This window comes from Protomyctophum bolini, assembly GCF_963924005.1.
Source record: "Protomyctophum bolini genome assembly, chromosome: 3".
NCBI lineage: Eukaryota > Metazoa > Chordata > Actinopteri > Myctophiformes > Myctophidae > Protomyctophum > Protomyctophum bolini.
This window is the reverse complement of record NC_137864.1, coordinates 40,603,230-40,617,750: the sequence shown is the minus strand read 5'-3', so window position 1 is coordinate 40,617,750 and position 14,521 is coordinate 40,603,230. Positions and strand designations below refer to the sequence as shown.

At 44.0% G+C, this 14,521-nt stretch overlaps 1 protein-coding gene across 4 annotated transcripts in view; it reads left to right on the top strand.

Annotated features, from left to right (window-relative positions):
* ctnnd1 (catenin (cadherin-associated protein), delta 1) overlaps nucleotides 1-14,521 on the top strand; it is a 62,570-nt gene that overhangs the window by 11,119 nt on the left and 36,930 nt on the right. For 3 of the 4 annotated variants that reach the window (XM_080759383.1, XM_080759381.1, XM_080759382.1), the window contains exons 2-4: nucleotides 7,857-8,064; nucleotides 11,711-11,785; nucleotides 14,316-14,441. In XM_080759383.1, the coding sequence (XP_080615509.1) occupies nucleotides 7,912-8,064; nucleotides 11,711-11,785; nucleotides 14,316-14,441 (354 nt within the window). In that variant the 5' untranslated portion in view covers nucleotides 7,857-7,911. The remainder of the gene's footprint in view (nucleotides 1-7,856; nucleotides 8,065-11,710; nucleotides 11,786-14,315; nucleotides 14,442-14,521) is intronic. The other variant, XM_080759384.1, reaches the window with a different exon arrangement.

The following is a 14,521-nucleotide window of genomic DNA, read 5'->3' as shown; positions in this document are numbered from 1 at the left end:
TTAGGCCTGACGTGACGTCGAAATTAAAAAATAAATTGTCTTCTAAATCCTGACAGTTTTCTGAAATACCTCAATGTTTCTGTATCGGTGGGGCTCAATGTTTCATGTCAAGGACAGCGCTCGGCCACATTTTCACGATTAAAAAAAATAAAAAAATAAAATAAAGCAGATCTACAAGGTCATAGAGGCACCGAGTGCCGCACTATGAGCTTGTAGATCTGCTATTTCTTTAGAAAAATCGTGAAAATGTGGCACAAATCTTTTAATATATTCTTGAAATATTATTTTGGAGTGAACGTTTTTAACTAAAATCTTTGCTTCTGGGGGGTGGTCCCTGGAACAACATATTTTCAGATGGGGGACTGTGATCAAATACAGATATTTCCGGGGGTCCTTGACATGAAAAAGGTTGAGCACCACCTGACATAGGGTTTTCAGAAAACTGTAAGGATTTAGAAGACATTTGTAGAATCTGATTTCAGGTCTAAATGGGTTAATGTCTGTATATCCGTCCCACCCTGGTACAAACAACATCACTACAGGGACCGCTTCATTTCTCTGATACACACTGATGATGAAGGCCTGGCTGACGCACGCACACACAAAACAAAAACCGTACCGGACTTCGTTGGGAACTAGTGCTGCCGGACATTCTTTGTTTTATACATTGTGAGCCGTTATGTGCACCTGGCAAATGATGAATGGGCTGAGTGTGCTGCTTTCTGTTTCTACCGCTTTCTATTCCTTCCTAAATGAAGCCAGCCATGTGTCTGATGCTGCAGCTAGCCATGGGTCTGATGCTGCAGCTATAGCCAGGGGTCTGATGCTGCAGCTATAGCCAGGGGTCTGATGCTGCAGCTAGCCATGGGTCTGATTCTGCAGCTATAGCCATGGGTCTGATGCTGCAGATATAGCCAGGGGTCTGATGCTGCAGCTAGCCATGGGTCTGATTCTGCAGCTATAGCCAGGGGTCTGATGCTGCAGCTATAGCCAGGGGTCTGATGCTGCAGCTATAGCCAGGGGTCTGATGCTGCAGCTAGCCATGGGTCTGATTCTGCAGCCAGCCATGTGTCTGATGCTGCAGCTATAGCCATGGGTCTGATTCTGCAGCCAGCCATGTGTCTGATGCTGCAGCTATAGCCATGGGTCTGATTCTGCAGCTATAGCCAGGGGTCTGATGCTGCAGCTATAGCCATGGGTCTGATTCTGCAGCTATAGCCATGGGTCTGATGCTGCAGCTATAGCCATGGGTCTGATTCTGCAGCTATAGCCATGGGTCTGATGCTGCAGCTATAGCCATGGGTCTGATTCTGCAGCCTTGGGTCTGATTCTGCAGCCTGCCTTGGGTCTGATTCTGCAGCTAGCCATGGGTCTGATGCTGCAGCTATAGCCATGGGTCTGATGCTGCAGCTTCATTATCGTTACGTCTTGCTGTAGTGCCGCTCTACGAGCTTGTAGATCTGCTATTTTTCTTTTATCGTGAAAATGTGTCGCAAATCTTTGAATATATATATATTCTTTCAGAGTGAATGTTTTTAACTCAAATCTTTGCTTCTGGGGAGGTACCTGGAAAAACATATTTTCAGATGGGGGTCGTTGGCCAATTAAATATATTTTTTGGGGTCCATGACATGGAATATTGGGCACCACTGACATAGAAACATAGGCATTTCGGAAAACTGTCAGCATTCAGAAGACATTTCTTTTTTATTTCGACGTCAGGCCTGAATGGGTTAAGAATGATTGAAGCATTTGAAGTGGCATTTGTGAAGCAACAATGTTAAACATCTTCCATGACAGACATGACATCTTAATAAGTCTCGGATATTTCATTTAAAAGTAAACCACGCCCGCCTTGCGCTGCTTTGTCTCAGCGTAAATTACCTGGTGAGGTAAGGGGGGGGGGGGGGGGGGAAGGTATGATGCAACATTCGAAGGATTCCTGTTGTCAGGAGAAAGAGGGACCGTTCAGGAAGGCTCCCCACAGCTGGGACAGGACGTAACACGCAAACAGCTCCCCGCTGGAATGCGTGACGAGGGACGACGTTGCAGCGTTCTGTCTCGCTGCCTTATCGACCTGCTGTGTGGGTTAATGTATGCATGCTTCCCATGGAAAGGGAAAGGGAGAAAGGAATGGGGAAGACGGGATTCATTTCACCGAAACTCGACTCAACTCAACTCACTGCTGCCCTGTTTGAGTTTCCAAGGGTAAAACAAACGTCAGATATACAGCCACATTACCCCCAGCCCCTCCCCTCTTAGCGCACGCACGCACGCACGCTCGCACTCACACACACATGAGCGCGCACCACAAACGCTACAGTCACACACTTTTATTTAGTGTCAGCCCCCCTCTCTCTCTCTCTCTCTCTCTCTCTCTCTCTCCGTTTGGCTCGCTGACACACACACACTTACACCAGCATACTAAACTCAATACAGGTCTCATTGTCCACAAAGCCACAGACAGGTATGTGTGTGTGTGTGTGTGAGTCAGAGGTTGACGGGGGCCAACAGACAGGGAATACAGTCAGTGTTGCTGCCTGCTAGTGGGGGTGCTGATTTGATCTGCCTCGCTGAGTCAGTGGACTCTGACTGTAGAAAATTATTTCTTTTACCAATTTTGGAGATGAGCCCTGCATCTGTCATCCAGTGTGTCATTTTGTACTATTAACTAGACAGAAGTTTGAAAAGGACTTTTATACGTCCTGACTCAACCATGTCGACTCACTCACCAGCTCTCTCTGAACACCAGGATCACTGGAGAAGAATTTGGCTAGTGCCAAAAACTATATTGTCTTGTATGTTTTATGGAAGGCTATTGACCGTGTGTCTGTCTTTGTATGTCTGTTGAACCCATTTAGGCCTGACATCGACATTTAAAAAATGTTTTCTAAATCATACCTATGTTTCTATATCAGTGGTGCTCAATATTTCACGTCAAGGACTCCAAAAAATATATGTATTTGGCCGCCGACCCCCATCTGAAAATATGTTGTTCCAGGGACCCCCAGAAGCAAAGATTTGAGCTGGGAAATAATATATATTCAAAGATTTGCAACACATTTTCACGATTTTTCGAAAATAGCAGACCTACAACTTAAGCTCGTAGCGTGGCACTCGGTGAGCTAGCTTGTAGATCTGCTATTTTTCAATACAGCTAAAGTATAACATAATGCTTAGTTAAAACACCAAAAGCGGTTCCCGCCCAAAAACGGGTTTAACAAAATAACTTAATCAGAATGAGGGGTGGGGGGGACTGATCAGTAGGCAGTGAAAGAGATTTGAAGTTTTGTCTTCATTCATTAATTTGCTTTGTTTTGTCATTATGAATTTATAATGCTGCTTTTTATTCTTGCATTTCTTGTGGTGGCAGTGGTACTTATTTAATCCATATATATATTTTTTTTTAATTGACATTGAGAGAGGCATTTAATTGAGATGGGATCGGATTCCAATAGTTGGTCTGGGTAACCGCCTTAAAACCCATTCTGGGCGGGAACCCCTTTTGGTGTTTTAAGTGTAATGTTATACTTTAGTTATTGAAAAATAGCAGATCTACAAGCTCCTAGCGCGCCACCGAGTGGCGCGCTAGGAGCTTGTAGGTCTGCTATTTTTGAAAAATCGAAGAACTACTGACATAGAAACATAGCTTTTTCAGAAAACTGTCAGGATGCAGAAGACATTTTTAGAATCTGATTTCAGGTCAGAATGGGCTGGAACCCTTTTTGGTGTTTTAAGTGTAATGTTAGACTTTAGCTTTTGAAAAATAACAGATCTACAAGCTCATAGCGCGGCACTCGGTGCCGCGCTATGAGCTTGTAGATCTGCTATTTTTCAAAAATCGTGAAAATGTGGCACAAATCTTTGAATATATATTCTTTCAGAGTGAACGTTTTTTACTTTGCTCCTGGGGGGCGGCGGCCAATTAAATATATTTTTTGGGGTCCACATGAAAGCAGAACCACTGACATAGAAACATTGGGCTTTTCAAGAAAACTGTCAGGATTTAGAAGACATTTAGTAGAATCGTCCTCAGGTCTAAATGGGTTAACCCATTCTGGGCGGGAACCCGTTATGCTTTAGCTATTGAAAAATAGCAGATCTACAAGCTCATAGCGCGCCACCGGGTGGCGCGCTACGAGCTTGTAGGTCTGCTATTTTTGAAAAATCGAAGAGCGACTGACACAGAAGACATTTTTAGAATCTGATCTCGGGTCAGAATGAAAACTGTCAGGACGTAGAAGACATTTTTAGAATCTGATCTCGGGTCAGAATGAAAACTGTCAGGACGTAGAAGACATTTTTAGAATCTGATCTCGGGTCCGAATGGGTTAAAACACGCTTGGCCGCTCGTTCGCCCTCACTCTTTTCCACCGCTCGCTCCTCTCTCACGCCGAGAGAGGCTTGCTGTGGAGGTTCTGGAAATGTTGTATTTGTTTAACTGAGAATAAGGTTAGAAAATAGAAATAAGTTCAGGTTTCAGCCATAGTTTTACTGGAGTTGAGTTTTATGAATAGGGTGTTGCGTATTGGCACCGGTTTACTGAGGTTAAGGTTAGACCTACTTCAAAATCCTGACGGTTTTCTGAAAAACCCTATGTTTCTGTGTCAGTGGTTCTTAAACATTTTCATGTCAAGGACCCCCAAAAATATATGTAATTGGCCGCCGACCCCCATCTGAAAATATATAGATCCAGGGAACCCCCCCCCCCAGAAACAAAGATTTGAGTTAAAAACGCTCACTCTGAATTTCTGAAAGAATATATATTCAAAAGATTTGCGCCACATTTTCGCGATTAAAATAAATGAATAGCAGTGCCGTGCTATGAGCTTGTAGATCTGCTATTTTTTAACAGCTAAAGTATAACATAATGCTTTAAAACCCCCCCCCCCCCGAAATTTGTGGGGACCTGCCCCGACCCTCAGGTTGAGAACCACTGCATTAGAAGGCTGAAAGGAGGCCTTTAGGCAGATGTGTATCCGTGTAGGCTAAAGTTTGGTCGATAAAGAGCACAGAAGTCTGACTGCAGCTAGAGGCCGCTATACCCCCTGTTGTTATTATTTTATTTTCAGTTATGAAGAATTCCAGCCTTTTCCCTTGTGTTACTATATCCAATTATTTCTACCCTCTTTTTCTCCCCAATTGAGCTGCTACTACACCCATTCATTCCTCTGTCTCCACACACACAGTGACACTTCTGTGTAGCCTGAATGTGACCCCTACCTATGACCTATGACCCCTATATGCTTCTCTGGGCATAGAGGGGCGGGACAAACTAGCACTGGAAACCTGACGCCATAAGAGCCTTCATCCTACTCCTCCCCTCCAAACAACACTCCCTGCTCACAGCTCCGTTGCAAAGACCACTACGACCCGCCCCGGCTTCCCTTCCCTTCCCTCGGACCACGGGCTAATTGTGTTCGTATTATAGATTCGAACCCACAACCTAACGTGGGTGGTGGGTGAGGAGGACATTTACCACTGCGCCACCCGAGCGCTCCTGTTGTTGCGCTTCGGCCGGGCAACATAATGTTGCAGCGAACTGACAGTGTTAACCCATTTTGGGGGCGGGAACCCTTTTTTTGTGTTTAGCATTATGCTATGCTTTAGCTATTGAAAAATAGCAGATCTACAAGCTCATAGCGCGCCACCGAGTGGCGCGCTACGAGCTTGTAGGTCTGCTATTTTTGAAAAATCGTACTGACATAGAAACATAGCTTTTTCAGAAAACTGTCAGGATGTAGAAGTCTGTCTCTCTCGCACTCTCAGATGCATTTCTCTCCCTTCCACGTTTCTTTTCCCTCCACCCAGTGGGAACGGAGACAGAAGACCTGTTAACAAGCATCACACGCTGTCCATGAACACACACACACACACACACACACACACACACACACACACACACACACACACACACACACACACACACACACACACACACACTCTCTTCTCCTCTGCTCTGGTTTGTCTCACTTTTCAGTTTCACCTCTATTTTTAAATCAGGTTTGTTGCCAGAGGAGTTGCAGCAGGGAAGTTATATATTGTGTTAGTTTAGTCTATAGGACCGCATGCTTAGGGCTAAAACAATAATCTATTTAGTTTAATATTGTTGTATTGATGATTATTATTACAACAAAAAACTGACGTAAAAAGTTGGTTTTGTGGGAAAGTAACCGTACGTTTGTAACTGTAAGACTTGTTTTTAAATCATGATATGGCTTAGTTGTGAGAGCCAAGTCAAATTCCTCACCGTCATATTCGATCATACTACTAGGCCAATAAATGTATTCTGATGTGAGATATTGCCTTTTCCTGGTTTTAAAGGCTGTACAGTTAAAGCGATAGAACGTTCTCCACCACCTCCTATTTTAAAAGGTGTTTTTGGAGGAGGAGTTGCAGGGAAGTTTAAATGTTGTTAGTTTCATCTAGGACTGCATGATTAGGGCTTTCACACAATCATTGGCGAAATGACGACTGTGGTTTTTTTGTGGAACATTTTCCAGAGGTTTTTGTTGCTCATCGACAGTCATTCTGCTTATTTATCAGTGTCACACAATTTTGTTCAAATGGTGTCCAGTGGCCTCTGTGATCTTATTGTGCCTCTGTTAGCCTAATGCTAATGGCTGCGGAGATGGATTGTAACGATTAAATAGCCGGTATGAAGATGGAATGAGTCAGTGTGTGACTGTGATTGGATGAAGTGAATCATGTGAAAGTGATGCTCATGCGGCCCAATTAAAGGGCCGGCAGCAACTGCAGTGAGGTTTCCTGACTGAACTTGCTCTGCACATGTCTGTGACAGCCAGGCGCGACATGCTCATTATTTTCATTGTTATGAACAAGATTGTGGGTATTGTATTGTTTCTTACATTTTGTGAATGAAGCCTCATTTTGTAACTTCATTAAATATAAATCACAATGTTTTGGTTCATTTGAGGTTTGGCCTTATAGATGTAAATTAGTCTCTTTTTACTGTGTGTTTCCTTTACACTAGTGTGTAGTGTCATGCAGGAGTCTGTTTACAAAATACATTTGTAAAGTTTCAAAATAATACTGACATTTCTAGCTTGCGGCCCTTGGACTTTTTGGAACTTTGATTGGCCTACGGACGTCTCTACTGTTCTGTCGCCCACACAGGCAGACGCAACAGTGTATTTGTAGGCTAGTCGTTAAGCAGCAGGAAGACGTTTTATTTGTTTAGCAGCTCAACCAGAAACCAAAACAAACACAGATAAAAGTAATTATACTCACCTACTGCTGCAGGTTTCATGCAGGGGAGCAGTGAAGCCAATAGTGTCTGAAGCCAGTAGGAAATCCTCACTTCCTGAAAGTTCATATTCTGTTGACAATGACAGTGCCTGTTGTGGCGCTGTCATTGGGCCCAAAAAAACCCCATATCTCCATAGAGGTCCATGTATTTGGGCCCAACTTCACCTAGACTGTATTACCTTAATAAACATGGTCATGAATACTTTCTGCTTCCAGTCACTAGTTTAAAGTCTCAAGTCATAATATTCTTTTTGGAAAATGATAGTCCCATTTATTTAAAAAATGACCATAAAGTCGGTTATCTTCTGAGGGGTGTGGCTACCTTTACAGTCTATGATCAGGATGATATGTTGTGTGCCCCCCCCCCCCCCCCCTAATTATATCCTGACTGTATCCTAACTTGACGGTTCACTGGTTTGTCGGTTTCGGGTGTTTTTTTTCTCTTCCGTCTAACCTGTTTCTGCTGTAGGGTAAATCATATTGGTGCCTTAACTCTTTCTTTACACTGGATGCTGGTTTTAAAAATAAAATCTTTTATCTTGACTCCACATCTCTCCTCCTTGGCTGTGCTGTGCTCTGCCTCTCAGCGTGACAGACAGACAGGCAGACAGACAGGCAGAAGGACAGACAGACAGGGTGTGAATGGAGCAGTGTGCCACTCAGAGCACGGCCTCCCTGCTCGCCTCGGTGAGGGAGCAGGAGAGGCAGTTTGAGATGCTGAGCCGGGCGCTGGAGGAGGAGAGGAGGTCGTGCACTGGTACCCTGCCCCGCGTCCCCCTCCCCACCACCATGCAGGTAAACAAACGACCCAGCCCTCCGCCCGCCCGCCGCGCCCGGACCCTGCCTGGCTGTGGGTCCGAGTGAGTTCACCCACCCACCCCATTGTCGTCATCCTCATCCTCATCCATTGGTGATCACCGTCACAAATTCACGCATCGTTTCCACCCTCCCATGGGGACGTTCTCCGTAACCCTCGTCCTCCTCCTCCTCCTCCGTGTCATTCCTGAATAACGTTCCCATCATCTCCCTCCTGTCCGTCAGTCATCCCAACAGACTGATCGTGTCCTCCATTCAACTCACTTCATGTTGGCATGCAGAGGACAGAGGTTCTACAGCTTGCTTTGATATATTATTATTGTCATTGTTGTGCCTTTGTTGTTCTGCTTTTTGTTGTTGTTTGGATCATGATTGATGATGTGTTCTTGATTGTAATCGTGTCATTTGAATCCATATCTAGGGCTTAGAGACCTGCAAGCCCGTCGGGACCCGACCCGGCGGGGGCTCACACGCCGTTATATTAATTTTCCGATGTGAATTTCACCCAGACTGGACTTGCTTCAGCAGCATGCTGCTGTCTGCTCCACACACACACGCGCACACACGCATGCACGCGCGCACACACACACACGCACACGCACACGCACACAAAAGCACATAAAAACTATAAAGACTTTGAAACAACGTGTTTTACATTCTATCTCTCTCGCTCCGCACCTAAACTCTTGTCCTCTCTCCTAATTATTATGCAGCACAGCTGTGTGTGTGCGCGCGCACACACACACACACACACACACACACACACACACACACACCGAGCCTAGAGCTCTCCTCTGACAGAACCTACGTCTCAGGAGCTCCGCAGTCCGCAATAAAAACAATTTAAATACTGCGGGAGCATTATTTATTACCACACTAAACAAAGTTGGATTTGTACATTGCAGAAACTGCAGATACATATTAAACGTAAGTGTTCTTATTATTGAGTGGCGCGCTATCACGCTGTGAGCTTGTAGGTCTGCTATTTTTTGAAAAATCAACGGAACGACTGACATAGAAACATTCTGCCACGCCCCCACCTCTATGACCAGGGAGTCTTCTGCCATGCCCCCCCCACCACCACCTGTATGACCAGGGAGTCAGTCAAGTGGCCTTAATACAGACTGAAATGTGACATCATCCTCCTCCTTCATTTCCTCTGACGCATACATCATGGACATACCGACGACAGGCAGACAGGCAGCGCAGCAGGCACTGCTCAGTCATTATTCACACGACTCCTTGTTTACTAAAACTGTGTCACATAATGTGGCCCCCAGGCTACTTCTGAAACACATGACACGCCCAACGGAAACCAAGCTATAGCGCTGTGCTAGTGTCCTGTCCACATACCGCGATTATACTTTCTCTCCTGCATGATTGATTGATTGATTGCCCGGTGTGCACACACATTACCGGGAGGTCAAGTGAGTCTCGATTCCTTCCCCAGGTAATCTGTGGCGGGGGTTGATGATAAAAGCAGAAATGCACAGAATGTCGCACAGAATGCAGGTTAAATAGGGCGTGCGTTGTATGGCGTGGCGTGCGTGAGAAATGTGGCCTGTGCCGGTTTTCTCTTATCTCTCCTGAGTCGTGGTGTTTACAAAAGGCCAGAGGCTGCCTTCGACATGCCTCTGCCTCTCTCCCTCCACAAGGCAACCAAACACTCTTCGTTCTTATTAAAAAGACTGACAGGTTCTCACTTGTTCTCCGTTCTGCCAGGCAGCCCCTCTTCCCTCTCCTCTCCTCCCTGCTGGGTTCTATTCTCGGGAGCTGCTTGTTTGTTACGTTACCTTCCTTCCTACTTTTCTTCCTTCCTACCTTCCTTCCTTCCTTCCTCGCTCGAAATTCGATATTTGCTCGAGATCCAAACTTAGTGAAAATAGCCGATCTACAAGCTCACAACACAGCGCGAAGCGACGCGTTGTGAGCTTTGTAGGTCAGCTATTTTCACTACTTGAATATTTTCGGTTCTAGTTCATGGAATTTCTTAAGATTATTCTTTTATTCCTTCATTTAAATTACTGAATTATTTTTTAAATTAAATTTGTTTTTAATTCTTGGGCATGGTCCACAAGATTCGATACACCACCAAGATACCCATGTACCTGTCTAAATACTTCCTTAATGTAAACGAAGTCCACACTCACAACACCAGAGGGAGTGCAACAAACCATGTACAACCCAGATTGGGCATGTTTTTTGGGCATGTTTTGAAATCATGATAAATCATGATAATTAAAATGTATAGGAAACTACAAAAAATAAATGGACCCGTACAAATGTGTCCGTGACCCATAAATGGTTCCTGACCCAGTGTTTGGGGGTAACTGTGGTCTCCCCCCAAATTCTTTCTATGGCTGGCTGACTCGCTGTGAATACCTGACACTACTCTCTCTCTGGTGTGTTTTTGATATGAGGGCAGCAGCAGCGCCCGATCCTTAACAGTGTTGTTGAGCAACCAGCCCCCCCCCCTCCCCCCCCCCCCCCCTCTCTCTCTCTCTCTGTGTACTTCTTTTACACCTTTTGTTGTAAACTGTCGTTGGTTGCCTTAGCGCTCCTCGGCTCCCCGTGTGGCAGGAATGGGCCAAACACCACACAAACTGCCACACCCATTACCACCTCCCTCCATGTGGTCGGTTGGGTAATGTTGACATTAATGTTGGAAAAAAACGAAAAGAACAGAAAAGCCGTTTCTTTTTCCCTGATTGTCATCATGGCTTTGTCATTGTTTTGTGGGTGAGAGGAATGTATGTATGGATCATAAAACAGTCTTTGTGCATGATGTGTGCATGCAGCCACCCACATGTATGTGTGATACTCATACTCATTTTCATCATGGTTGTTCGGTAGTATGTAAGCTGCTGCTCCCAAGTTGTTTGGTGTATAGTTCAGCTGCCCTGAACAGTGGCGTATACTGTCCAGTCATTCTATGTGCGTCGCTGCTGTGTCGTCCACATCTCATGTGTGTATCCATCCATCCATCCATGTCGCTCTCTCCTGTGTTCCAACACATGTTGCATGGCTCCTCCTCCTGAGATGATGTGTCAGCGTTTCATCCAGTGTTGTTTTTGGCAGCAAATTTCGATTTTTAGTTTAGTCATCATAGTCTTTGGGGACTGAAACTTAATTTAGTTTTAGTCACATTTTATTTTAGTCACCTGGAAATGTCTTAGTGTTAGTCTTAGTTTTATTCGACTAAAATGTCATAAGATTTTAGTCGACTAGATCTACAGGTGATTTAGTCGACTAAAATGTGTTTTGGCGTGCCTTGATGCCGTCGTAATGAGTGTTTTTACACGTGAGCTTGTAGATCAGCTATTTTCAGCATGCAACCAAGCAAGAGTAAAATATACTGGATCTCTTGTCCACTAGTCCCTCCATAACATTTTAGTCTAGTTTTTATTTGTCGACGAAATTGTCAGTATATTTAGTCTTAGTTTTAGTCATCATAGCTAAGTTTTCATTTAGTTTCCATTAGTTTTTGTCAGTGGAAAAAGGTAGTCGACGGACATTTATCGTCTTAGTTTTAGTCAACAAAAACAATACTGGTTTCATCTCCTATAGCTTTGCGTGGCGTTTCCTAACATTTTCTCCGTTGCGTTCTCTCTCCTCCTCCCTGCAGAACGGGCGTATTCCTTGTGATGCAGACTTGGAGAGGCTCACACTGAACGAGGGATACATCAACGGGACACATCACGTAAGGACCCCCACATTTACAGTATTCAGCCCTGCGGACCCCCACTTGAAAAGATATGCCAGGGACCCCCCTTCCCCCCCTCCCCGTACAGAGAAGATTTTGACGGCTCTAGCTGTGATTCTCAACCCGTTTCATTTCAAGGACCCCCCCCAGTTTCACATGCATATTAGTCTACAGACCCCCCTCCCCTCCCCCATTTAACCCATTCTGGGCGGGAACCCCTTTTGGTGTTAGAATTATGCTATGCTTTAGCTATTGAAAAATAGCAGATCTACAAGCTCATACGAGCTTGTAGGTCTGCTATTCTTGAAGAATCGTGAAAAGTGACATGAAAGTGTTTGAGAAGGACTGACATAGCTTTTTCATGAAAACAGTCAGGATGTAGAAGACATTTGCAGAATCGTTCCCAGGTCAAAATGGGTTAATTAATGGCATTTCTATCTCTGGGACCCCCAAATGATATCGTAAAATCAATGTTGATTTAACCCTGAGAGTGTACAGTATACACAACTTCATAACTTTATTATCAACAAACTCAAAGCACCATTTTGGTAGCGTTTCCGTTATATAGCGTCCAATGGAGCGGAGTTGACGTTCCTCCTCTAGACGATGTCTTCCCTGTGTGTATATTGGTTTATTTTCACATTCATATTATTAATATTGCATCACTTCAGTTCAGTCAAAATAACATACCGTTCTGTCACTTCCTGCCAAAGTGACTGCATTGCACCTCGACAACCAGGAAATGGAAGAGAATGTGGAATGTTGTCTCGACTGTCTGCGTGATTCACACAAGTATCCATAATTCATTATTTATTCATTGTTGTTTTGACGCGGTCTTTATTAATAAAAGTCAAAGAACAAAACGATATCAAATATACGCGTGCATACGGTGTGTAATGAAATAATATAGGCAATAGAACCCCAGTCTCTTGTGCAAGTATTCTTGACCCATTTAGGCCTGAGACCGATTCTAAAAACGCCTCTAAATCATGACGAAGTTTTCTGAAAAACTTCAAATATTTATATAGCAGAATCAAATATTTTACATTTTTTAATACTGTACATACTGTACAGAACCCCAAAATGGGTTCCCGGCCTAAGGGGGTAAAACACCAAAAGGGGTTCTCTCCCAGAATGGGTGTAAATTAACTGTTGGGCATGTCCACAGAACAACTGAATTCTAGCACTTATTTTTCTCCATAATACAATAATAATTAACGATTTATGAGGAAACATCACTGCGGCCTCTTAAAAGTAGACATCCTCCCCTACAACAACATTTAAACATTTTTATCTGACACTTAAACATTAAAGTAATTAATTACACCAACATATCAAGACAATAGTGGTTTATGGTGGCTTTGAGTCAGTTTAGTTGCTTTTTTCCCCTCTTGCTCAACTGGGTGAAAAGTCGGCCCAACTTCTATTAGTACTGTTTTACTTGATCTGCACAGTTAGGGCTTCCTGCATACACATGGATTCAAGTTCTCATATCAGTCGCCACGACTGATTGCAGACAGTCATTTAAATTCCATAGAAGTCAGCGTGTCTTATGTGAATGCACGCTACGCACCGAGAATAGCCGATCTACTACAATCCATCGCAACAACACGTTGCACTGCAACGTGTTGTGAGCTTGTAGATATTGGCTGGCAGTTACAGTATTTTAACCCATTTTGACCCGAGATCAGATTCTAAAAATGTCTTCTACATCCTGACAGTTTTCTGAAAAAGCTATGTTTTAAGCAAAGATTTTATTTAAAAACTTAAACGTAATAAATCTATATCCAACAATTTGCGCCACATTTTCACAACTTTTCAATAGCTAAAGTATAACATAATGCTCAAAACACCAAAAGGGGGGGCGCCCAGAATTGGTTTAAGTTGAAAGAGTATTTGAAGTGATCAAACTATAATCAATAGAATACAAGTTTAGAAACATCATCTTCCAGAAACATGAACGGGTCTCAGAAATATCAACGGCAACCGTGCAAATTCAATCTGTGATTTCTACATCTGGTTCTAAATAAAACATCATCATTACATTTGTCAGTCTTTCAGAGATTTTATATTTTTTGCTTTATTCCTTGCATTTTATTTTATTTTTTATAATTTTTATTCCACGATTTTGTAAGCCATTTTTCACCCCTATGTCAATCATCTAATGTGATCCTGGGCTCTACACACCCTCCACCAACCTAGTCCCCATATATGGGGGACAAGGGGAGAGCAACCTAGTCCCCATATATGGGGGACAAGGGGAGAGCAACGGACTTGAACTCATGCTTCCTTCATGCCCGAGTGTCCAAGTTGCTCCTTTACATCTGACAGGGGGGAGTTTCCCTGGTTGGACGTAGCGCGTGGAAGGAACACGTTATTCCAACCAGTTCCTTTCCCCTCCATCAGGCGCCCCGGCTGGGCAGGGGGAGGCAGTTTAGAGACCAGGATTACTGCATGTTTTTTGTGAGGGTACCTACCCTCACATAGATTTTATATTTTTTGCTTTATTCCTTGTGTGTGTGTACAGTTCATGATGGAGCCTGGCCAGATGGTGCAGGAGACGTTCACAGTGGAGGAAGACCCCCAGGAGTCTATCCCCGTTATCTCTGTGGAGACCAGCGACGACGGGACCACGCGGCGCACAGAAACTACCGTATGTTATATTATACAGTATATACAGTATATATAGAGAAAGAGAGACGGGTGACCGCCGGAATGTAGACGGTACAAAGT